The sequence below is a fragment of the Gigantopelta aegis genome, chromosome 8 (assembly GCF_016097555.1).
Source record: "Gigantopelta aegis isolate Gae_Host chromosome 8, Gae_host_genome, whole genome shotgun sequence".
Classification (NCBI taxonomy): domain Eukaryota; kingdom Metazoa; phylum Mollusca; class Gastropoda; order Neomphalida; family Peltospiridae; genus Gigantopelta; species Gigantopelta aegis.
Genome location: NC_054706.1, coordinates 33,676,460 through 33,702,681, shown reverse-complemented (window position 1 = coordinate 33,702,681; position 26,222 = coordinate 33,676,460). Strand labels below are relative to the sequence as shown.

The following is a 26,222-nucleotide window of genomic DNA, read 5'->3' as shown; positions in this document are numbered from 1 at the left end:
TTGGCGACCTGGCCACAGGCCGTTTCAAGCCCTGTATGTGTTGTCCTGTTTGTTGGAAAGTGCATATAAAAAATATCTTGCTACTATTGGGAAATGTAGCGACTTTTATCTGAAGACGTGTTAGAATTACTAACAGTTTAACACCAATGTGTTCTAGTGGTGTTGTTTGGTCAGTGATATAAATGTTACAAACACTGTCAGTGTAAGAAAACATAACCCAATTCCTGTAAAAATGTAACAGCCTCATAAGATTAGCTCAAGTTCTGCTGTATTTAGTATGTTTGAAACTTTTGTGCTCATAATGCAGTAATCTTTAAATAGTAATATTTAGGACTGTTATCAATGATATATAATTCATGAAAGGTTCATATTTATATATATACTACTCAAAAGAATTTAAGGGTCAGACCATATTTTCGACATTATTTTCTGAATATCAATTATATTAGCTAGACCATAATGTCACGCATGGTATTGTTCCATTTTGACGAAAGTGGGTCTAAGCAACCCATAAATGAATTAAAATCCACTGTCATTGACACTGTCGACTAGTTCTAATGTCGAAAACATGCTTACATTTGCACGTAAATTATGGCGAAAGCGAAAGGTCTGTAAGTATTTATAACTTGCTTTTTCACATAAGCGCTTCATTTGCACACTTTGCACCATGTATTCCATGTTCCCAATGCTGAATTTCCGTATAATTGGAGCTTGCGTTCGTGTACGGTGCACACTCCAAATTCGACAATGGTACAACGTCAGCTGACTATCGAAGATCGAGGAAGGGCTATTGCTTAGCTTCAGGATGGCAATACGCAAAGAAATGTTGCTCTGAGACTTGGTGTCAGTCAGAGTGTCGTTGGCCGACTGTGGCAACGGTACCAAGCAACGAATTCTGTTCGAAATCGTCCACGTTTGGGAAGACCCTGAGGGCTTCGCTGACTTTAACGTTAGACAACGTCACCGGTTCACTGGTGGCAGCGTCATGGTGTGGGGCGGCATCTCTATCCACCACAGGACCCCCCTCTATGTGGTGGATGGCAATCTGAATGGAATCCGCTATCTGAATGAGATTATCCGGCCGTTGGTTCTCCCAGGCCTTCAGCAGATTGGCGGCGGGGGACGTTCTGCAGGATGACAATGCCAGACCCCACCACGCCAGGGTGGTAACGGACTTTCTCAGACAACAAGGTATCGCCAGGATGGATTGGCCGGCATATTCGCCTGACTTGGCCCCAATAGAGAACACCTGGGACGAATTAGGCAGGACAGTTCGGGATAACCATGCCCCTCCGGCCAACCTTCATGATCTGGGTCAACTTCTTATGGCAGAGTGGCAGGCCATTCCCCAAGAGTTTCTTCAGACGTCTGATCAACAGCATGAGGCAACGATGTGTCGAGTGTATTCGCGCCAGGGGTGGATTCACACACTATTAAACGAATGTTCTAATGTGTAAAATCCATGTTTGACAACCTTCAACTTTGACAGCATGTCATGTGACTTTCTTGTATACAGTGATGTTTATTTGTGGTTTTTTGTAAATATGGAACAATAAATAAAAAAATTTGTGTAGTTTACATCATCAATCTAATACACTCTGAAACTTATTTGGTTATAAATTTTTGACCCTTAAATTCTTTTGAGTAGTATATATACTATATTAAACACATGTATAGGCCTGGTGTTTTCAATGATTGAACATCATTCTTTAATGTGGACGCATCATTCTTTAATGTGGACGTTTGATTGGATGGGTTGTTTAAATTATTATCTGGGATATAGTGAGGAGAAGGAGGGGTGGAGAGTTTGCTTATTTGACTCTTTGTTTAAAGTGTCACTTGAAATATTCTTCAGCTTGCAAAGTTATGTCTAATTCAGTATTCCGCAGACATTTTGGACGGCATCTTGGAATTATGCTAATTAGGTGAACTCCAAAACATCACAGTAATGGTACCAATCGATCCTTTGGGTTGAAAAACATATTTATAGAAACAAAGATTAACTTCTTATGAGAATTACTTTAGGAGATATGGTCATTTGACGAAATTCCCTAAAAGTTTGTATTTTAGCGTGTAGGGATACAATGGGCCCCACGAGTATCACACAGCAACCCGAGATATCAAAATGAACACTGTATTGCTCTGAGCATTTAATGAGGAAATTTTTGGCCAATTTGTGAAACTCTGCTTACATTATTGGTTGACTTGGAAGCCATTAAAATTATGTAAAATATGGTCATTTTGTACTCCCAACCCAGGTTTATGGCAATGAATAATGCTAAAATTTAGTTAGCAACACCCAAACAACTGAAATAAATAAAAATGATATTTTTGATAACACATAGTTGTTTACACACGTACGTGTATTAACAATTTCAAGACATATGACTGGCTACTCCTAGGTGATGACCAGGTCACCAATACCACACATCCAAGTAAAAAAACAGCATGGTGGAAATCGATTACATTGTGATGTATAGTTGTAAATATCTTTTAGTCGATAAAGACATTGCTTAAAATCTAGTTTTTGAGGATATGTAAGAAATAGAATAATACATTTGTGTCCGTTAGATACCATTTATCTCACAACTCGTTGTTTAAAAATGTATCAAACTCACTTTCGATCATTAGATACATTGTAAAACAACTCATTGTGAAATAAATATTATCTAATGGCCACTCATGTATTGTTCTCTATATCTCCATGTATGTCCAATTGTTATATTGTAATTATATAAACTTTTAAAAACTTTATACTTTACAGGATAAAAAAACTGAAGTAACTTACCAGCAATTACATCGACCGACTTATTTGAGGGTCCACAGAATAAGACTTGAGGCTGAGAATCGGTCGGGTGAACACTCGCTGATCGGTTGCGTTCTACAAACCGACGCGCTAGATTAACTGATGTCAGACTCTTTCCCGTCCCAGGCGGGCCCTGGATCACAGTGAATGGCTGCTTAAGTGCCTGCTGTATAGCATCTTCTTGGGTCGAGTTCAGAGGCAATAACGTGTCAAACTGTGTCTGTCGTAGCTTACCTACATCTCGATAGTTCACTGGAGGAAGAAAATGTTACTACTGATCTGTCTGGAGAAAGTGCTGTCTGACTATAATGAAGTCATTGTAGTCAGCCAGCACCTTCACCAGACAGATCTATTATCTAGGTGTTTAAGTATTGTATATAGTTTCTCATGCACCTTCACCAGACAGATCTATTATCTAGGTGTTTAAGCATTGTATATAGTTTCACATGCACCTTCACCAGACAGATCTATTATCTAGGTGTTTAAGCATTGTATATAGTTTCTCATGCACCTTCACCAGACAGGTATATTATCTAGGTGTTTAAGCATTGTATATAGTTTCACATGCACCTTCTCCAGACAGATCTATTATCTCGGGGCCGTATGCATGAGGAGCGGATAAAACTAAATGTGGATAGCGGCTAAACGCGGATTGCTAATCGCGTTTAAATTTATTCGCTTTTTGGTATGCATAAACGTAAATGACGTCGCGAATAGCTATCCGGCGGCGTTATTTTTAGATTGGGGGAACTCCTCGCCGCGCATGGCATTCTGGAACCTAACGTTGCGCTTACAATGTACTTTTGTAAACAAAAGGAACAGTGTATCGTTTAATATTTATAAATAAATAAAATATATAAATACATTTATTTATAAATACAATTCAATACAAAAAAATAAACATAAACATAAACATAAACATAAACATAAACATAAACATAAACATAAACATAAAATTAAAATTAAATTAAACTAAATTAAAATTAAAATTAAAATTAAAATTAAATTAAACTAAATAATAATAATACAAAAATAATAATGAAAATAAATAAAATTAAATACATAGTCATAAGAAAGAAAGAATATATATATATATATATATATATATATATATATATATATATATATATATATATATATATATAGCAATCCAGTTATTAACAGTCATTAAAAGTGCAGTATATATTTAGGAAGGGGTGCAAATTAGAAACAAATAATAATAAAATAGAGGCAAATAGTCTTGCCAAATAAATAAATAAAAATGGGGGACCAAGATATAACATCCAGCATACTAATAAAATATAGAAATGCAGATATAGAGGGAGATAACTAGAAAACAGGTCAATAAATAAAATAGTTTGTTTTGTTTAATGACACCACTAGAGCACATTGATTTATTAATCATCGGCTATTAGATGTCAAACATATGGTAATTTTTGACAGTGATAGAGAGACAACCCGCTACATTTTTTCATTAGTAGCAAGGAATCTTTCATATGCACCATCCCACAGACAGGATAGTACATACCATGGCCTTTGATATACCAGTCGTCGGAATTTTTTTTTTTTAAATAAAAATAGGTCAAACACCAACCATAAGCGTCCAGGGGTGGGGGTAGGCAATCTTCGAATTCGGGTTTAAAACGAATAAGACATTCGGGCAAAATGAGCTGGCCTTAAAACTTCTCTCTGTTTTTCATTAATTCTACTGACAGTAGTATTTTTAACGTAACCCATGTAAAAAGGAAGGAAGGAACTGTTTTATTAACGACGCACTCAACACATTTTATTTACGGTTATACGGCGTCGGACATATGGTTAAGAACCACACAGATATTGAGGGAGAAAACCCACTGTTGCCACTTCACGGGCTACTCTTTTCGATTAGTACCAAGGGATCTTTTATATGCACCATCCCATAGAGAGGATAGCACATATCACCTTTAATATACCAGTCCTGGTGCACTGGCTGGAGCGAGAAATAGCCCAATGGGTCTACTGACAGGGATCGATCCCAAACCGACTGCGCGAGCACTTTACCACTGGGTTATGTCCCGCCCCACTCCCCCGTGTAACAATGCGTGGTGATTCTTATACAGGCGTGTGTGCAGAGAGAGAGAGAGAGAGAGAGAGAGAGAGAGAGAGAGAGAGAGAGAGAGAGAGAGAGAAGGGGGGGTGGAGAGGAAGGGAGAGGTAGGGAGGGGTAGAGGGAGAGAGAAATAACAAAGAAATACACAACAGGTAAATTCTTTACTCAACTTGATTACCTGCACTTGACGACGATAATATACTTTTTGTCCGAATTTATACAAACAAAGAATTGTTTTTTCATATGGATTATGAGCCCCACACCTACCCACACCCCCAATCCTACCACCACTGAAAGAGTTTTCTTTTGGTTCAGTAAACAAAATGGACTGAACATTTATGAAAATAAACACCCAGTAAAACACACTTGGGGTTTTGTTAAAATGAATTATGGTATGCAGTCATAGTCTAAAATATGTAGGCAGAACCCCCAAAAGAGAAACGGAAACTGCTTTTAATACAGGGGCAATTTTCCGTTATCATTATTTAATAGCTATACAAAAGTAATAATATTAAAAAACTAAATCATATTTTTAAAATCCAAATGCAAATATACAATTTATAATCTGGAATAAAAGTTAGATTTTAAAACGTCATCAGTATTATTTAACACACATTAACAACTTTTAGAGGCATATCCAAGACATAGAGGGGAATGGAGTGCTCAATTATGGACACCACAAGAATGGAACTTTTAATTTTAGTTTTTCATTAATTTGTCATTGCTTTCAGTCAGCTCTACAAAGATTTGATTTCCATTATTGTACCAAGTGTAATAACATTAGTCCGTCAAACCAACTGTATCTTAAATAACTAGTGATGTTAACTACTAGTATTTACACTTTTAATACATAGGGACTTAATTCCATGTTACACGTATATATACTCTATTCCATGTTGAAACTTAAAATACCATAAACTTAAATGACGTTTTGTACATGATATACAAAATATACAGAGAAAGAAATAAGGGAACACTTAGTATTGAATACTATTATCGTCCTAATGTCTGTATAAATTACGAAGATGTAATGTGGGAGTCACTGAATGACAGGAATGTGAGACTGGATGACAGTAACATGGTTAACTTCCTGACACAATAGATGAGTGTTTTTGCTGCAGTCACTATCTCCTGTAAGTGTTGGTGTGATCCCTTATTTCTTTCAATCAGTACATATTGCTAAACAGGATATACACTGAAATACACAACAAACAACAACAATTCAAAGTAATATTTATAATTTATTTCACCTTACAAATTGTGAAGAGTGAAGCAAGTGTAGTGTAGAAGTAAATAAACCAAGTGTAGATAACTTAAGATAAACACATCTTAAATTGTTAATTAAAGTGGGCGACATGTCAGAGGAAACATGTAATTAAAGTTACTCAGTATTGTACATGAACAAAAATTATTACTTAAAATTATTTTTTATTTGTTATCAGATTTTAAAACAATTTCATGTATTTTTTCATAATTATTTTGTTAATTTGTCTTTATTTTATGAATTGTTTTGCATTGAAGTTCTCAATTATAATAATCTAACTGTAACATTATTTTCCTGTTGCATATTGATTTAAATTCAAAATGAAGATGTATGAAAAATGTAAAATATGAATATCATTTTGTGTTAACAGAGCATGTAAATTACTTTGTCATCATCTACAGCTGTCTTTAAGAGTAAATGTATTACTAGTAAATAACAGCTCTGCTATCAACATCATGAACCACTGGGTTGAAATCTCTTTCATATCAAAGTTATCATCTTGTAACAAAACCAAACCTGGATCACTGTCATTGAATTTCTCTGAATCAGATGGAGCTTTGTAGCACAGTTATGCAGCATCACACAAACCGTAATAACTTTATGAATCTTAGAAGGTTCCAAAACGCACACATTCAACACCTTGCTTGAACTTTGTCCAGCTGTATATATCCTCACTTCAGATTCACTTGGGTTCACAACCAGAGTATACAACAACTTATGTGCCATGTACCTGGAACAAAATTTTACAAATATGACATTTATGATAATAAGGTGATCTGGGTAATAACAGGTGGGGTTTTTTTTTTTGGGGGGGGGGGTTAAAAGAAAAAGAACAAATCATCTGCTTCACCAAGGTAAAAAAAAGAAAGAAAAGAATTTTACAGCATGTCACAATATATTTATAGAGCACTGTTTTAATTTTTTTTTTTTTTTACAAATGATAGATTTGTTATGTAACTAAATAGTTTTACTTTTATCAAATCTATGCTTCAATAATGGTGAAAAATTGTATCTTATGTTTAGTGGTTAAATTATCTTACCAACGCCATATTTTATGCTTTAAAATAATTACTTCAGCTAGTTCTCTCTATCTCTGTCTCTCTGTTTGTGTGTGTGTGTGTGTGTGTGTGTGTGTGTCTCTCTCTCTCTCTCTCTGCTATCTATACACACACACACACACACACACACACACGGATTTACACACACACACACACACACACACACTATCTGCATTACCTGCACATTGACAGAATGACACCATTTGCTACAGAATGTCACCATTTGCTACAGCCATGTTCGTTTTGTGGTTTGGCACCTGCTGAAGAGTGTTGTCAGTCCTCACCAAATTGTTGACTGATGCATGCCTATAACATAAAATGAACACATACATAAATAAGTGAAATCAATGCAAATAGCTTATATAATTATTATATATCTTGCACATGTTTTCAATAAAAATTAAGTTAAACTACTTGTTTCAGTTACGGAAAATATGTTCCGCTAAAATGGTAGCCTACACTACACAGTCTACAGTACTGTGCATGGCCATTTCAATCATCCGGTGCGTTTAATATTATTTACGCTGACAATTTTGTGAAAATTTAAAACCTTTATTTGCTTACCTTAGGCTAGTTGTTTGACAAGCCATTGTCTGTGTTCCCAGGTATACCCACCCCCAATAAAAACATACAGATTAATTTCTATATTTCCATTTTTGTATATTTTCCCCAAATAACTTTCCCAAGTTGTCGACGTGTTTTCGTGAACAACATACATGTATGACGTAATCAAAGTTCATGCTTACGTTGTTTAAAGTTGAAAAGAAATAGCAAGTACAATGCCAATGGGAGGGCTTTTGATGGGGGACGGTTTTCGATAGGTTACATTAAAATATTGAAGACAATGCATGGCAATGTGGCAAATACAAACAGACTGAAATAAATATGTAATAATTGTTATATAAAAACAAGTTCCTCACTGATCAGTTACCGTAGACATATTGAAAGTGTTGCAAACTTGTACTTTTGTAGATTTTTGACAGCGACGTTAACACGCCCAACCGACTGGACACTTCGATGTTTCCCGCTATTTCATCTGTGATCTTCAGAATATCTTGTTGTTCAAATTTAAATTCTTCATGTTTTTCCACATTATAAAAAGTGTCAAATTGCTTTGTTCGATCAAGAAATAACCAATTTTGTCGACATATTTGCCTGTTTCTGAATCGCAAGACACCAGCGCAGCCATTTTCCTTTCAGACTTATCCGGCGGATAGGCCTTTATACGCAGAAACTGTAGCGAATAGCGTTATTCGCGTTTAGGCTATTCGGGGAGCTCTATCCTGCCGTCATGCATACCAAATTTCCCCACTTATCCGGCGGAGAGGCACTATTCCCGGATAGTGGACTTATCCGCCCCTCGTGCATACGGCCCTAGGTGTTTAAGCATTGTATATAGTTTCACATGCACCTTCTCCAGACATATCTATTATCTACGTGTTTAAAGTTGCACACCCTAGTTTCAGCCCGCAAAAATTAATTATAATTCTGGTTAATCTACAAACCTGTAACACACTTAGATCACGTTTTTATAAAATGGAGTAAAAAAGAAGGTTTTATATCGATAAATACCATGGGAATCCCCGTGACTCAATTACTTGAAATAATTTTGAAAGTTAGTATTCTGATGTCACCGGTAGATTTCGCTCGAAGCACAGAAATACCTATGTCACGACAAATTTCCCAGAGTGCACACAGACTTGGGGTGCGTTCCTTTCACCTCTCCTGGGCATGTTCCAACTGTTCTGTCCTCTCCAGATATGGTAAGACTTTTTGGTGTTAAGGGTCTGTAACGTTTTGTATTGAGATACTTACTTGTCTGAACTTTATTGTTAATGAAAATGTTCATTAACTGTGAAGAAAAACTTCACAAATGAACGAAATACGAAAAATGCATTTTGTGGTATTACAAACATCAGGATTACCAGGATTATCAAAAAACACTTCAGGAGAATGGAAATGTATATTCTAAATAATAAAATGTAAGTAAAGTGTAATTTTATTTGTGAAAAATGGGTTTAATAGCGAAAAACAATGGCGTAATGGTTAACAACTAGGGCGTGTCCCTTTAAGCATTGTATATAGTTTCACATGCACCTTCACCAGACAGGTCTATTATCTAGGTGTTTAAGCATTGTATATAGTTTCACATGCACCTTCACCAGACAGGTCTATTATCTAGGTGTTTAAGCATTGTATATAGTTTCACATGCACCTTCACCAGACAGATCTATTATCTAGGTGTTTAAGCATTGTATATAGTTTCACATGCACCTTCTCCAGACAGATCTATTATCTAGGTGTTTAAGCATTGTATATAGTTTCACATGCACCTTCTCCAGACATGTCTATCATCTAGGTGTTTAAGCATTGTATATAGTTTCACATGCACCTTCTCCAGACATGTCTATCATCTAGGTGTTTAAGCATTGTATATAGTTTCACATGCACCTTCTCCAGACAGATCTATCATCTAGGTGTTTAAGCATTGTATATAGTTTCACATGCACCTTCACCAGACAGATCTATCATCTAGGTGTTTAAGCATTGTATATAGTTTCACATGCACCTTCACCAGACAGATCTATCATCTAGGTGTTTAAGCACTGTACATAGTTTCACATGCACCTTCTCCAGACAGATCTATGATCTAGGTGTTTAAGCACTGTACATAGTTTCACATGCACCTTCTCCAGACAGGTCTATGATCTAGGTGTTTAAGCACTGTACATAGTTTCACATGCACCTTCTCCAGACAGGTCTATGATCTAGGTGTTTAAGCACTGTACATAGTTTCACATGCACCTTCTCCAGACAGGTCTATGATCTAGGTGTTTAAGCACTGTACATAGTTTCACATGCACCTTCTCCAGACAGGTCTATCATCTAGGTGTTTAAGCACTGTACATAGTTTCACATGCACCTTCTCCAGACAGGTCTATTATCTAGAATCAAGAATCATGAAAAGTAGGTCACAGTGACCTAGTAATGGCACGTGACACACTGTCATCCCACTGAAAATTATGTCTCGGTGACTTAGTAATGGTATGCAACACACCATCTTTCCAAATTGTACTCACATGCTATGTTTGATGGTCCTTCATAAATTAGCCCAGATAAGGATTTCTTTTAAACCAATAAAAATTAAGTCACAGTAAGTCCATCCGATCCTTCTATATACTACTCAAAAGAATTTAAGGGTCAGACGATATTTTCGACATTATTTTCTGATTGTCAATTATATTAGCTAGACCATAATGTCACGCATGGTATTGTTCCATTTTGACGAAAGTGGGTCTAAGCAACCCATAAATGAATTAAAATCCACTGCCATTGACACTGTCGACTAGTTCTAATGGCGAAAACATGCTTACATTTGCACGTAAATTAGGGCGAAAGCGAAAGGTCTGCTAAGTGCCCATAACTTGCTTTTTCACAAAGTGCTTCATTTGCACGCTTTGCACGTGTATTCCATGTTCCCAATGCTGAATTTCCGTATAATTGGAGCTTGCGTTTGTGTACGGTGCACACTCCAAATTCGACAATGGTACGACTTCAACTGACTATCGAAGATCGAGGAAGGGCTATTGCTTGGCTTCAGGATGGCAATACGCAAAGAAATGTTGCTCTGAGACTTGGTGTCAGTCAGAGTGTCGTTGGCCGACTGTGGCAACGGTACCAAGCAACGAATTCTGTTCGAAATCGTCCACGTTCGGGAAGACCCCGAAGCACTACAAATAGAGAGGACCGCTACATCACCAGTATGGCTCTACGTCAACGCTCAACCACTGCACGCCGATTACGTCACAATCTGCGGACTGCGACTGGAACTCGAGTGTCTGATCAAATCATACGCAATCGTCTGAGAGCCAATAATCTACGCTGCCGTCGCCAGGCTGTTCGACCACCACTCCTACCACGTCACAGAACGGCCAGACGTCACTGGTGCACGCTTCATCTGCGGTGGCAACGTGTTCAGTGCGGTCGAGTGATGTTCACTGATGAGTCCAGGTTTAGTCTCCAGTTCAACGATGGTCGGGTTCGTGTCTACAGACCTCCTGGGGAGCGCTTCGCTGACGTTAACGTTAGACAACGTCACCGGTTCGGTTGTGGCAGCGTCATGGTGTGGGGCGGCATCTCTATCCACCACAGGACCCCTCTCTATGTGGTGGATGGCAATCTGAATGGAATCCGCTATCTGAATGAGATTATCCGGCCGTTGGTTCTCCCAGGCCTTCAGCAGATTGGCGGCGGGGCAGTTCTGCAGGATGACAATGCCAGACCCCACCGCGCCAGGGTGGTAACGGACTTTCTCAGACAACAAGGTATCGCCTTGGTTTGATGTAAGAAGAAAAGTAAAAGTGTTTTGGAAAGAACAAAACAAAAAAAAATAACTTGTAGTATGAAAAAAGGCGTTCCCTGTGGAATGGACCATAGTGTATAGTATTCACGGAATCAAGACGGCATGTTTATCAAGACTGATCTCGTCAAGAATGAATGTGAAAGAGTTACAACACATCTGCATAAGGACAAATATCTCTTGTTTTTACTATCTTGGAACTGCTTGGTGCTCTGTTACTGAAAGTATTAAACATACTCTTATTTTATAGATCCAAGGCATCAAACTTACACTTGTCTACTGGCTTCCTTCCTGTTGCAATGTCTTTAGCCAACTTAGAACCTTCCTGAAGACAGCGAACAGCAAAGTCCATACGTCTGCAAATAAGATACAAATAAAGTCAGGCTACTACTATACAATACAACTTTAGTTGTAGAATTTCAAGGCATGGACTTAACGAAGGCACCGAAGGCTACTGCTGCCACGGAGATATAAACTGCCAAAGGTCAAGAGCACCACCAATGGCATTTTTGTGCTGTTCGATAAAAATTAATGCTAAAGTAAAGCTCCTCAGTCAATGGCATCAAAATGTATACATCTGGTGTACATTATCTGCTAGTATTTAACATATGCACTTTTGAAATATGTCTACATACAACAAAATAACTTTGAAGTAAAATTTACTTGCTGCAAAAATCACGTTTTAAAAATTTGCCGTGGGCAAGCTCAAAATAGCAGTCGGTGGACTGACAAATTCTTAAGTTTGAGCCCTGGAATTTTACATTTTCTGTACAGTTCACATAATCAAGGAAAGGAAGAAATGTTTATTTAGCAAGCATTCTGAGAGTATTGCTACCAGCCCAACATATTTTCACAGGAATATGAAGGTTTGGATCACCAAAATAATAAAGTGTCACAATTCAGATTAAAATAATTTGACAAATGGGTATTACAAACTTTACTGTAATAGGGTAAAAAGTGTTCATTGTCTTGAGTAGGATGCCCACAAACACAAGAACAATAAGATTACTGTTATGCAGTGTGGGCTATAAACATATTCAAATCTGTCCAGGAATTCATTATTAATAGTAAATGTTTCGAGATGACTTATCCATTCAGTTTTTACTTTCACCTATTTCTACATTTTCTCCATCCTCTACATTTTCTTTCTTTTCATTTATTCCCCATTAGCATTTTATAAATTTGTTATCCATTTATTATATTTGTCATCTTGGCTGTACACAAAACATGGCTATTTGTAAAATGTTGGCTTATGCCTTTTGGCTGATTTCAAAACCACATATTTGAAAGTTAAAAATTACTTTGTAAAGTAATATCTGAACCAACCTTTAAGAACAAATCTCACTGCTTACCTATCTGATAGTGTCCTTGGAATCAATTCAATAGTACAGTTGGTGGTCGGACCGTTACTAAGCAACAGATGAGGAAACTGGACAGCACTCTGATGCAGCTTCAGCTGGACTATCAACTGACCACTCTTCTCCTTTGTCACGGAGGTAACACAGCAATGTCCAACCCAACAAACAGGCTTGTCTTCAGACAGAATGGCAGATACTTTTTCTGCCACATTCGAACCACAAGGGATTGACAAGCCAGTGTAGCGAACACAGAGATAGTCTAGGAAGTAGCTCTGTGATGGTGTTCTACTCAATTGTACACTGAAACTGTCAAATTTAATGTTGTCAGAAAACTTGATTTGACGCTCCTCATAGAATTCCAGTGGCAAATGGAAAGTTCCAACAACATCAGTTACACCTGAAGGTGACCTAATTTTTGTCCATTCAATATTAATGTTGTGTATGTATACATTTTCTTGACTGGTTACAGCATTTGTAGCCGACTCGATAGCCAAAACAGGCAGCCATGATTTCTGATAAGCAGCTTCATCAGCATATGTTTGCCTAGAAGCACTTACAACAGTTACGGTTGAGAAACAGGTCATTGGGGATGATCGATGCTCAAGGCAGACATCCAGACTTGGTGTTAAGCCCAAGAGCTGGATTGTTGGACAAAGAAGACCTCTGCTTAATTCACTGGCCACTTGTACACGAAGTACCATACATGAATGAAAAGACAGAGAGAATTCCACAAAATTATTTATCTTGCCATTTCTTGACACTTCTGAACACACATCTTCTGCAAAATGACCATCAATCTCTAAAGATTCAACCTGCTGGCGGACTGATGACAGAGAATCTTGTAGCTCCTCAAAGTCTTCAGTACGGATGGCCGTCAATAACCTTTTCCATTGGAAAGTGGGAATCTTCACAATGTATTGATCTGGATCTAGCTCTGCAGGAACTTTTATACCTTTTGGTTTTGTGTCCTTATTGGTATTATATATACGTTCCTGCCATTTTAGACTCACTTCTTTTGGATCATCAGTAACCTTTGGTCTCTCTCTTGGCATCAGTAGACTCATGGAAATGTGCCTGTGCTTTGGAGGAATTTCTTTAACTGTAGGGAACTGCAGTGTTAAGTTTCTGTCATCACAATTCTCAATGACTGGATACAGGACTAGAGGCTTGTCTCTGAGAGCAGCACTTAGGTGTAGACTGTAGATGTCCTGGTGATATTGTTTTGCCCGTGTTAAAGCATAAGTATTCTGAGTACATAAAGTCCGAATGTCAAGTTTACTGTAAGGAGAGGGTCTGTGGTCTATCATAGCCTCAACTAGCCGGTGAACAACAAGATCCATGTACCGCCGTATAGGACTAGTAAATGTAGTGTATACATCCAGGTTCAGAGAAAAGTGTCCTCGATTAACAGGATCTAAATCACCTGAACAAGCATATTTTGATTTACTAGAAATTTTCCACAGGTCTAATTGAGCCAAGGCAAGCTGTGGATAATTTTGAGGTTCAAGAATCAATTGCTGAACCAACTCCAGGTTCCCAACATCAGATGCCTCACATATTGCACTCCACAAATCTTTTGGGACATCCAGTGAATTCTGTCCCTTAATACCATGCTGTTGCATATACTGGATGATACATAAGCATTCTTCTTGACAATTGCAGGTTTTCTGGTCTTTCAAAAAGGGTTTTGTGAGAGCAACTGTATTTAGGACATTGCCAGCATGTCGGCTCTTCCACTCCTCAGCTTTTTCTGGATTCAATGGATTCTGGCATTTGACTGGAATTGTTTCGGGGTAACATTCTAGAAGCTTCTTTGCCACCTCATGATTAGTGGTGATCATAAGTGTTTCAATCATCTGATGTGCGTTAGGGGTCTGTTTCTCTAGAGGGTCAAGACGAACAACATGGGACTCATTGCCCAGTCGATTACTTCTCCACTGCTGAGCTATATGATAAAGCATCAGAATATAGCTCTTCAGATAGTCCGTTTCTGCTGCAGCAGGATCGTGTAAAATATCCTCAACCTCCTTGTAAGAAAATCGCTGTTTAGAATTAATGATGCATTTCTTAACATGTACCTTGGTTATTTCTCCTGTCCCAGTGACATTTAAAAAGATGGACAAGGTTAGTCTGTCTTTTCCTGGCTGCAAACTGCAAAGATCTACACTAAGTCGTTGGGGCAGCATATGGACTGGATCATCGTTCAGTGGATATAAGGATGTCATTTGCTGAAGAGCTTCAGCATCAATGCAAGAATTCCTCTTAACAAAATAAGACACATCAGCAATATGAACTCCGACTTCATAGTTGCCATCTGGCAACTGATCAATACTCAAGGCATCATCCAGGTCATTTGTGGATGGAGCATCCACTGTAAAACACCATCTGTCTGTGATGTTATGTCTTGTTTGGTATACATCCCTGGGTAACTGGTAATCATGATGGTAGAGTGCCTTAACTTCCGTTTCTGTTTCTTGTTTGTATTTCCTGTGTACATTATGTTCAATGTTTAGAATAGCTACGCCTTTTTCCACTGTTCTTCCAGCACTGATCACTCCAACTACGATTCCAAGTGGACAGCTACATGATGGTTGCCATTTTAGGTATCGCACCAAAAACAACTTCCCTTGAGGATCAGATGGATCAATTTTTTCATAATGACTGAAGTTAATTTCCTTGTCTTTAGTAAAATGATAAACACAGACGTGGCCTTTTTTTGCTTTTTTCATGTGTGTTTTAGTAGACAGGTTGTAGATTTTTGGAAGACCTCTGTTAAGGGGGATCATGATACCGGTGTTGTTAACTTCAACTGCACAAACAAATGATCTATAATGTGGATCCATGGCTCGTCTTAAAATCCCGACTACCTGGCCATTGACACCATCATCACCAACATCGGCTCCTGTGACATCCTTGTCAGGAGTGAGTATTTCCACCACAACTTCATCTTGATGAAAAGCATGTCCACAATGTCTTCTGCTTCCGATCTTGATTTCTTGAACAGACGAGGCAAAATCAACAACACTGGCAAACATTCGTTGTGATGACTCAATATTCAAAATACAACGTTTATAGTGGTCTGGATCACTCACCAATAGTTTATTCAATTCTGTATCTTCATAATTCTTGTATCCCATCGTCTCAGAAAATTCATCTCCAGCATCATGATCAATATCATCATCTGAATCAAAATCAACTCCTGCGTCTGCTCCTGACAACAGTTTTCTTTTACAATTCTCTCTTTCTCTATCCGAGTTGTAATACACCACAGCATATCCTTTCTGTTCTTTTACCGTAATGCATTCAATTTTTAATATTTCACCATCTGTCTCAATACTATCTTCCCTTGGTGGTAGAATACCTTGTGTTCTAGCTTTATCCTGGAGAGTACAGAGTTGATGTTCTTTCATAGCCTCCTTAGCAAGATGTTTGATGATTTCATCAGGTTCAATCATGAAATTAACATCCCAGTCATCAACTGTTGGACATGTGGATTTAGAAGTTTGTTTGTCATCATGTACTTTGTCATTGCCTGTTGAAACCAAATGTGGCATGCGACTAGACTGGGAAGTAATTTCCATGATCTTCTCCAATTGTTGACCCTCAGGTGACATCTGCAGATTTATAACCTGGTTCTTGATGGACTTGTAGGTAAGAGTTCGAGGATAAAGACTCTTCATGTTGTGGCAGTGCTTGATATATTTTCTCCACATTTGTACACATTCCCCGATAGAACAGAGTGCCACTGGGTCTCCCACTATGGCAACGAAGGACTGAGCTCGCGTTAGAGCAGTGTTCAACAGTTTGGGATCAGACAGGAAACCAAAGTCTTCACATTCGGCATTCTGAATGTGATCAGATTCCAAAAGATGTCGTGTTCGGCACGTGCTGATAAACAATGCCCTGAATTCTTTACCTGAAATTATATACAAAAAACACTGTGTTAAATTTATTCAATATTAAAGGTCTCCTCTGCACATTGTTCACAGCAGTTATTGTTGGCAGCAACTAATAGGAGTCCATTATAAGTTACTGGTGACAAATGGTTCACCACAAAATTCCTTTTAAATATCAGCAAGGGAATTTCTTGTTTGTATTAATCAGCTATAGTGACCATTTAAATTAAAACGATAAATTGCTTCCGTATTGTCCATCTCTACTCATTTGCTTTCACTAGATTTTTAAGGTTTGGCCTAAGTTTGTTTGTTTATTTTGTTTAACGACACCACTAAAGTATACTGATTAATTAATCATCGGCTATTGGATACCAAACATTTGGTAATTTTGACATATAGTCTCAGAGGAAACCTGCTACAATTTTCCATTAGTAGCAAGGGATCTTTTACATGCACCATCCCATAGACAGGATAGCACATGCCATGGCCTTTGATATACCAGTCGTGGTGAACTGACTGGAACTAGAAATAGTACAATGTGCCTACCGACGGGGATTGATCTCAGACCGACCACGCATCAGGCAAATTCTTTACCACAGGGCTACGTCCAGCCCTGCTTGGCCTAAGATGTGAATAGTTGTTCAGATTATGTGTCCAATATGGTGATTAAAAAACATACCAAAGAGAAAAAAGAAAAGAACAAGAACAAGCATTCTGAGGTTACTGCTAAAGCTATACACATGTCATATTTGAAAATAAAGCAATACACATCCCATACTGGTATGGGGCTCACTGGTGTTATGCATATTTGACAGAGTTATCGCCCTTGAATAAAGCAATACAACTGATGTTATGCATGGCCCTTGAATAAAGCAATACACATCTCATACTGGTGTGGGGCTCACTGATGTTATGCATATTTGACAGAGTTATGGCCCTTGTATACTGGTATGGGGCTCACAGATGTTATGCATATTTGACAGAGTTATGGCCCTTGAATAAAGCAATACACATCTCATACTGGTATGGGGCTCACAGATGTTATGCATATTTGACAGAGTTATGGCCCTTGAATAAAGCAATACACATCTCATACTGGTATGGGGCTCACAGATGTTATGCATATTTGACAGAGTTATGGCCCTTGAATAAAGCAAGGTATGGGGCTCACAGATGTTATCCTAAGTTCAAGGATCCATTCCATGTTTGACAGACAGAGTTATGGCACTTGAATAAAGCAATACACATCCAATACTGGTATGGGGCTCACAGATGTTATCCTAAGTTCAAGGATCCATTCCATGTTTGACAGACAGAGTTATGGCACTTGAATAAAGCAATACACATCCAATACTGGTATGGGGCTCACAGATGTTATCCTAAGTTCAAGGATCCATTCCATGTTTGACAGACAGAGTTATGGCACTTGAATAAAGCAATACACATCCAATACTGGTATGGGGCTCACAGATGTTATGCATATTTGACAGAGTTATGGCCCTTGAATAAAGCAATACACATCACATCTCATACTGGTATGGGGCTCACAGATGTTATGCATATTTGAGTTCAAGGATCCATTCCAGAGTGTATGACAGACAGAGTTATGGCCCTTGAATAAAGCAATACACATCTCATACTGGTATGGGGCTCACAGATGTTATGCATATTTGACAGAGTTATCCCTTGAATGTTTGACAGACAGAGTTATGGCACTTGAATAAAGCAATACACATCTCATACTGTTATGGCTACTCACAGATCCTCATACTGGTATGGGGCTCACATACTGGTATGGGGCTCACAGATGTTATCCTAAGTTCAAGGATCCATTCCATGTTTGACAGACAGAGTTATGGCACTTGAATAAAGCAATACACATCCAATACTGGTATGGGGCTCACAGATGTTATCCTAAGTTCAAGGATCCATTCCATGTTTGACAGACAGAGTTATGGCCCTTGAATAAAGCAATACTACTGGTATGGGGCTGTCAATGTTAAACTTGATCTGGCCACAACTCTATCAAAAATGGATAAAACCTGATCTCTAACTGTACATGATAAAGCTAAATACATAATTTCAGCTCAGTATATTGAGGCATTGTTACAGAAAAGTCCTGAAAACTATATGTGTGACAGAGGGACAGACAGACAGACAGACAGACGGACAGAAGGATGGAGATGAAACCTCTAGTTCCCTACCGGTCCATTTGAAAATAACGGGATATCGGCTTTATCCTGAAGCTGATATCCTAAGTCATTAATTAATTATTATTTTTATCCTGCAATCCATAAACATTAAGGGGAAAAGCTATTATTTCTGTTATTTCAGCTACATTTTACGATGACCTAAAGGTCAAATAAATGATTTTGCTATGTGTTTATGCATGTGATGTCATGTATGTGATGTCAGACATCATAATCAGCCAATAGAAACAGTGGTTGCAGGATAAAAGAACATTATGCCCAATTCAACTGAATTATTTTTTAAAATACACAATTTAACCAGAATTGAAAACAAAATATACTCCCAATTGGTTATTAAAATTGTAGGATGACTATAAAAACCAGCATTTTGAGAGTACTGCTAAAGAAATACATGTTCCCTACTGAGCCTAACAAGTTTTTTGTATCTCCTAACTTCAAGGATTTTAACTCTGAAAAGTGGCTAAATCACCATGAAACTTCAACTTGATCTGTAAAGCTATATACAAATGATAAAGCTGGATACAAAATTTCATCTTGATATCTCAAGGCATTGCAAAAATCCCGAAAACTAATTTTCACATCTCCAAAGTCCAAGGGCCATAACTCTGTCAAAACTGGGTAATCATCATGAAAGTCAAACTTGATCTGTAACAGTACATGATGAAGCTATAAACTAAATTTTAGCTCAATATCTCAAAACCTTCTGAAAAAAACATCCGGAAGACATGTGGGACAGATGGACAGACAAACCAATGGATGGATAGGGCAGAGATGAAACCTAGGGTTAGGGACCATTTGTCACATGTTTTCAATAAATAAAATGACATCCTGCTAACCCCGAACCTTGTGTATCCTGCTTACAATAAATAATATGACATCCCACTAACCCTGAACCTCGTGTATCCTGCTTACAATAAATAATATGACATCCTACTAACCCTGAACCTCGTGTATCCTGCTTACAATAAATAATATGACATCCCACTAACCCTGAACCTCGTGTCTCCTGCTTACACTAAATAATATGACATCCTATTAACCCTGAACCTCATGTATCCTGCTTACAATAAATAATATAACATCCCACTAACCCTGAACCTCGTGTATTCCGCTGACAATAAATAATATGACATCCTACTAACCCTGAATCTTGTGTATTCTGCTGACAATAAATAATATGACATCCTACTAACCCTGAACCTTGTGTATCCTTCTTACAATAAATAATATGACATCCTACTAACCCTGAACCTCGTGTATCCTGCTTACAATAAATAAAATTACATCCTACTAACCCTGAACCTCGTGTATCCTGCTTACAATAAATAAAATTACATCCGACTAACCCTGAACCTTGTGTATCCTTCCTACAATAAATAATATGACATCCTACTATCCCTGAACCTCGTGTATCCTGCTTACAATAAATAATATGACATCCTACTAACCCTGAACCTCATGTATCCTGCTTACATTCACTGATCGCAATTCCCGTCTCTTTTTTCGGAGTGCATTTCGAATCTGCAACACCTGAATGCATGAAAATAAAACAACATAAGATATTTATATATTTATAAGCAAGAAGGTATTATTTTTAGAGATTTAAAAAACATAGTAATAAGGATTTTTTTATTATTATTATCTTAATGCATGTTTAAAAACTTAAAAAAGATTTTAAAAATAAAATTAAATTAAAGTTCTTATTTAATTAATAAAATTTCCACATGCTTTGTAATGAACATCCATAGGTGCATTTGTAAATGAAGTTTCATTCATCTAGAACTTACAGTTTGTCAAATGGAGCTAAATGCGAAACTTTAACATTTAGGTAAATGCAAAAGTTGATGCCATGACCGCAGCAGTAACTGCCGGAAAATACTGGTACATGTACCTATATCTCACATTTAACTCACAAATACTAACCAACTACAGTAAATCATGAAATTAACATGAGCAGGTTATTAATGTGAAAAGTAATATAGTTGAATCCACTTTATTGCATATCGTTTTATAGAATATATCCGTTATTAGCATATTATTCGGCTTCACAGAACCTTTTAGCCTTAAACCAATACAAATTATATCGCATATTTGAACAGCTTTATAAAGACAAATATCAGTTAATTGCATATGAAAACCCCCAAAATCTAAAACATTTCATCATAAAATGTTCCACAGACCTTTAATATTTTATCAGAAACAATTGTAATTGCATAGAGAACAAAGCAGAATGTTCTTTGTTGGTTAAAAACTAATATATTAAAAGAAGAAAAAGTAAAAGCGGTTACTAAAATGGCCGATGTACATTGTTGACAAACTACGAATGATCACGCAAGAACACTCGTCGTAGCAATGTGTTCAAGTGTTTATTGCAGTAATCCTGGGACCATTATTGTATCATTTAAGTCTTGATGTCAAGATTTCAGATGTCATTTGTCCTTTTTTACAAAATCACTGAAAACAATACTGACAACGGAACTCCGATGACAAAACACCTACAAAAAATTCCATACAGCAGTGGAATAGTCCATTGTACCCATCTCTCACGTTTTACCTCAGAAATACTAACCAAGTCCCATAAATCATGAAATTAACATGAGCAGGTTATTAATGTGAAAAGTAATACCTATACCTCACAGACAGAAGGACGGAGATACAATCTCTGGTTGGACTAGTAGGGGACTAAAAATAAAGATGAAATAATACTTTTATATTTTAAGAATGTGAGGTTTCTATTTTGGTTCAGTATACTATACTCAACAACGAAGTTTAGCAAATATCTTTTATGACGTCTAAATTTGCCATGGTTAAAGGTAGTACTAAACCAAATAACTTCCGGCTGGGTCAAAGTTGGAGGTGCACCGAACTTTTAATAGAGAAGTGAACACCACAAGTCCTGTGATTGGTTATAAATGTGAGTGTGTTGGTTGTAAAAAAAAATTGTTTTATCTGGGCTAAAAATGTATGCAATTTTATTTCATCTAGTACCACTGTGTCAAGTAGCCTTGTGCTTGGAACATGTATGGGGTACCTGTAAAAAAAAGTACTCAAATTTTGTGCGGAACTAGGGTAGTCATAGACGCTACCCATTATCTCAGAAATGAGCAGCTTGACACCCACGTTTTTGTGATTCACTTTAAGGGTGAGGGGTGGTAGTATTTATATCCGTGGCGTCTATGTCGATTGATACGTTGCAGGTAGGAGTTTTAGCCACATATGTTACTATTGTCATCTATGGGATTTGATTTGGTAGTATACACCCTATATAAACTTAAAAGAAAACCAGATCTTCCTGTTGTGTTAAGGCAAAGGTTGATGAGTTTATGTTGTTTGTAAATGGTAAACATTTCAGATAAGAATACTAATTAATAAAAATAGGTTAATTCATAAATGTTATGCCATTTCTTTTAACATTAGCTAAACTTTCGTCGTTGAGTATAGATACATTTTATTTTTAACCACTAACACCACCAAAAATTAAATAAAACCCAAAACAATCCAACAAAAACCACAGATATATGTGCATCTGTTAAAATGAGGGGTGGCACATAGCCCAGTGGTAAAGTGCTTGCCTGATGTGGTCGGTCTGGGATCAATCCTCGTCAGTGGGTCCATTGTGCTATTTCTCATTCCAGCCAGCACACCACAACTGGTATATCAACGGTCATGGTATGTGCTATCCTGTCAGTGGGATGATGCATATAAAATATCCCTTGCTACTAATAGAAAAATGTAGCAGGTTTCCTTTCTAAGACTATATGACATTGTCAGAATTACCCAATTTTTGACATCCAATAGCCATTTAAATAATGAAATTGATATAAATATGTTAGGGTTGGTATTTCCTTTCAGGTGTACATAAACAATACTAAAAATTAAATGGTTATTAAATGTAAAATTGGTGATTTGTAGGGTCTATCCAGTGAAACATGACAATAGGTCCATGATCCTTATAATTAAAATCCTTCTTGTGTTATAATAATTCTAACTGATTGTGTAATCACAAATAGATCAGTTGGTGCAAACTGATTACAGGCCCTAACTGATGATCAATGATCAATGACACCACTACAGCACATTGATAAATCAATCATCAGCTACTGGATGTCAAATATTTGGTCATTCTGACAGTCTTAAACACATTTATCCATTTTTTTTCATCCGCTTCCAAACACGTTTTATCAGTCATCCGCCAAATTGTGGATAAGGATTCCCACAATGTGACGTCATATTCGGATGTTTCCTGACCTCGGTGTACAACCCTTTGGCAACTGGTTCATCTAAATTGTAAGAAATACATAAATCTTAAAGGGAATTAAAAAAAAACTAACAATAGGGGCATGTTCAGGGTGGTGGGTTGGGGGTCAACCCCCCCCCCCCCCCCCCATTTCCCAACCCTATCCCTGCTCAAAGCAAATTATTATTATTATTTTAATATGCATATACATGCATTTGTCATGATGAATTTTACTTGTAGAATGCAAGAAATTGCATTTTAGGACATCAGGTTATCACAATTTTTCAACCCCCCCGCATCCCCCCCCCCATGTAACTTGGGCAGTTACACCCTCGATGCCAGCCAGTCTCGACCCCCACTCCCGTGTAAATTTTCTGCACACATGCCTCAACAACAGCTTACGTTTACATGTACATCTTCATTCGAAGTGTAATGATTGGTGTTTTTGCAATTTCCAAGTATATATACTGCATTCACTTTATGACATTACCATATGACTGAACCAAACCAAATATTTCGTGAGACATCGATGGGAATAAGGCAGCTACTGTAAATAACATATTCTTTCTTTAAAATTTGGAGGGGGTTTATTCTTAGCATGCTGTCCTGTCTCATTTTTTTTTTCTTGTTTGATTTCACTTTATCTTGCTCCATTTTTCCTATTCTCTATTCTTTTCCCTCTCCAACCATTCTGTCTTCGTTCAAATGTGCTTGATTCTCGTTCATTTTTTATGTTGCTGTCTTGGGAGGTATTCCACTAAAAACATCAGCAACTTTGGATATTTTTAGGAGTAGTAACCAATTTATCAAATGAAAGGACATTTGCTATTTAGAACTATTAAAGGGGCAATCTCACAGTTGGGTAATATATTTCCAAAAATTATTATTATTATTTTATTTATCTTTTGAAATGTAAAGATTATTCTTGAATTAAGTTACATGCCCATAAAACTTTACAACCAAATATCTTCATTTACAGGTAAAAAAGAATTATATCATTACAAAATTAGTTTCAGGTTAATTGGGTGAAATCACATTTTGAATTTGAGTTGCAATTGCACAAGGATAAAGGATTGGCTGTTTTGTTGAATAACTGATGCAAACAGTTTATGTACTTTACAATTTTAGCTAAGAATTCATGGGAAACCACTGTGGCAGTAAGGTGTAATGTTAATTTATTTTTCAGAGTTAATTATAAAAGATTATGTATGAAATCATCTAATGTAATAAATGTAAAAATAGCAAAATAAGTGACTTGTGTGAAACTAATTTTAAATTTGTGTTACCGGTAATTATTATTGAACATTATAGATACTGTTTACAATAAACGGTGCTGTACATATATTAATCTACGGTAATGAAACAATGTCTACCTCTGACATCACAAGCAATACAATATATCTAATGAAACAAATTCTATGTGCTTCCAAGATCAAAAGCTATACAATATATATCTTGAAGTATAAGGGTATATGCATTGATGCTTGTGAAACTGCTATCATCTACATACATGTACATGTATCTATTTAAAAAGTGTTAACTGAGTCATGATTATTTTACGTTAGTGAAATAGACACCTTTAGATTAACTTCTAAGGAGTGACAGTATTTGCAGTTCTTGAAAACTATTTTTTTAATATAGTTTTACACAAATGTGATAATAAAGAAATTATAAAACTTACAAGTGCAAAGGTCAAGAAAATTCTGAAACTTATTGCTAAATTTTTTATAGCACTCACTCTAGTTTGGGAATTAACACATTTCACAATCTTACATTATGTCTCCAAGAAATATAACAATGGAAAATAACGTATGTGTTAATGTGTTGTGTCAGTTACCAATAAATTTTAATTCTTGGTGTGCCCACTTAGATTATTATGTTGCCATGTTGTGTAACCATGGCACAACTAAGAGAATATAAAAAAATATAATATATGGTAGCACTGTAGGAGGTCAGTATTAAAATTAAGCTTCAAAAGGTAACTGACGCAACGAGGTCATGCTATAAGTTCAAGTTTTTATTCATAAAAATCTATTCCAAATTTATTAATTTGTGTTGTTTGGGAATTACCATTAAGATCTTAGAAACATAATGCAATACTTACCTTTATCATATTTATCCAATTTTAATGACATTTAAAAAAAAAGATTTCATTGCAATTGGGTTCTATTTTTAGGAGGTAATAGCACAAATTAAAGATGGCTGCCAGGTCACATGACACAGTTTTGAATTAAAACCTGAGTATTTTATGGTTTATTGATTATCAACAAATAATTCTATGTAAAAAATAAAGGCATAACAGTGAAACAAAATTTCACTCCAGAGGTATCATTTTTTGTGGAATTGCCCGGATACAAGCCTAATTATATTAAACATGTTTTAGTAAGTGATTCCTATATATCATAGATGTTTTATTTAGCCCCCAATGTAAATACATTCACTGACTTAGGCATAATTTTATACACGTTATTGTGTGCAGGGTTTTACTGGTGAAATTTATAGTTTGGTAAGTTACCGTAGATAGTTATGTAAAAAAGCTTGTTTAGAGGCAAAAATCGAATAATGAATGTGTTGTATAGAAAGCAATTTCCTATCAATGTCTGTTGTCTCACAAGCCCATTTCACTGCAACATAAATTTGCAAAGTCAACACAGCATTTTCCTATACACAGCTACCTTCCAAATTCAAATTCTTCAACTGCATACTGCTCTCTATAGTAGTGTCGGAAATAGAATAAAAATTATTTTTGTCGATTATTTCTTTCATATTAAACTGACAAGTAAATATTTTGTAAATACCTATTTAATGATACTCTACCTAATTTAGCATTTACTTGTTTGGGCTCTCATTGATGTACAAGGTGGTGTTTACTCTTGAAATTAAAATAAATATGTCAATAAACAGGAGATGTGTGACCTTTATTGGAACAGACTATAACACATTT

General features: G+C 36.6%; 1 protein-coding gene across 1 annotated transcript in view; it reads right to left on the bottom strand.

Moving 5' to 3' along the window:
- The window catches only part of LOC121379626, a 107,430-nt gene that overhangs the window by 26,428 nt on the left and 54,780 nt on the right, over positions 1-26,222 (bottom strand). Inside the window, exons 15-18 of the mRNA XM_041508274.1 lie at positions 20,490-20,571; positions 12,930-16,851; positions 11,848-11,933; positions 2,789-3,058 (exon numbers count right to left, since the gene is read on the bottom strand). Of these exons, the coding sequence (XP_041364208.1) occupies positions 2,789-3,058; positions 11,848-11,933; positions 12,930-16,851; positions 20,490-20,571 (4,360 nt within the window). The remainder of the gene's footprint in view (positions 1-2,788; positions 3,059-11,847; positions 11,934-12,929; positions 16,852-20,489; positions 20,572-26,222) is intronic.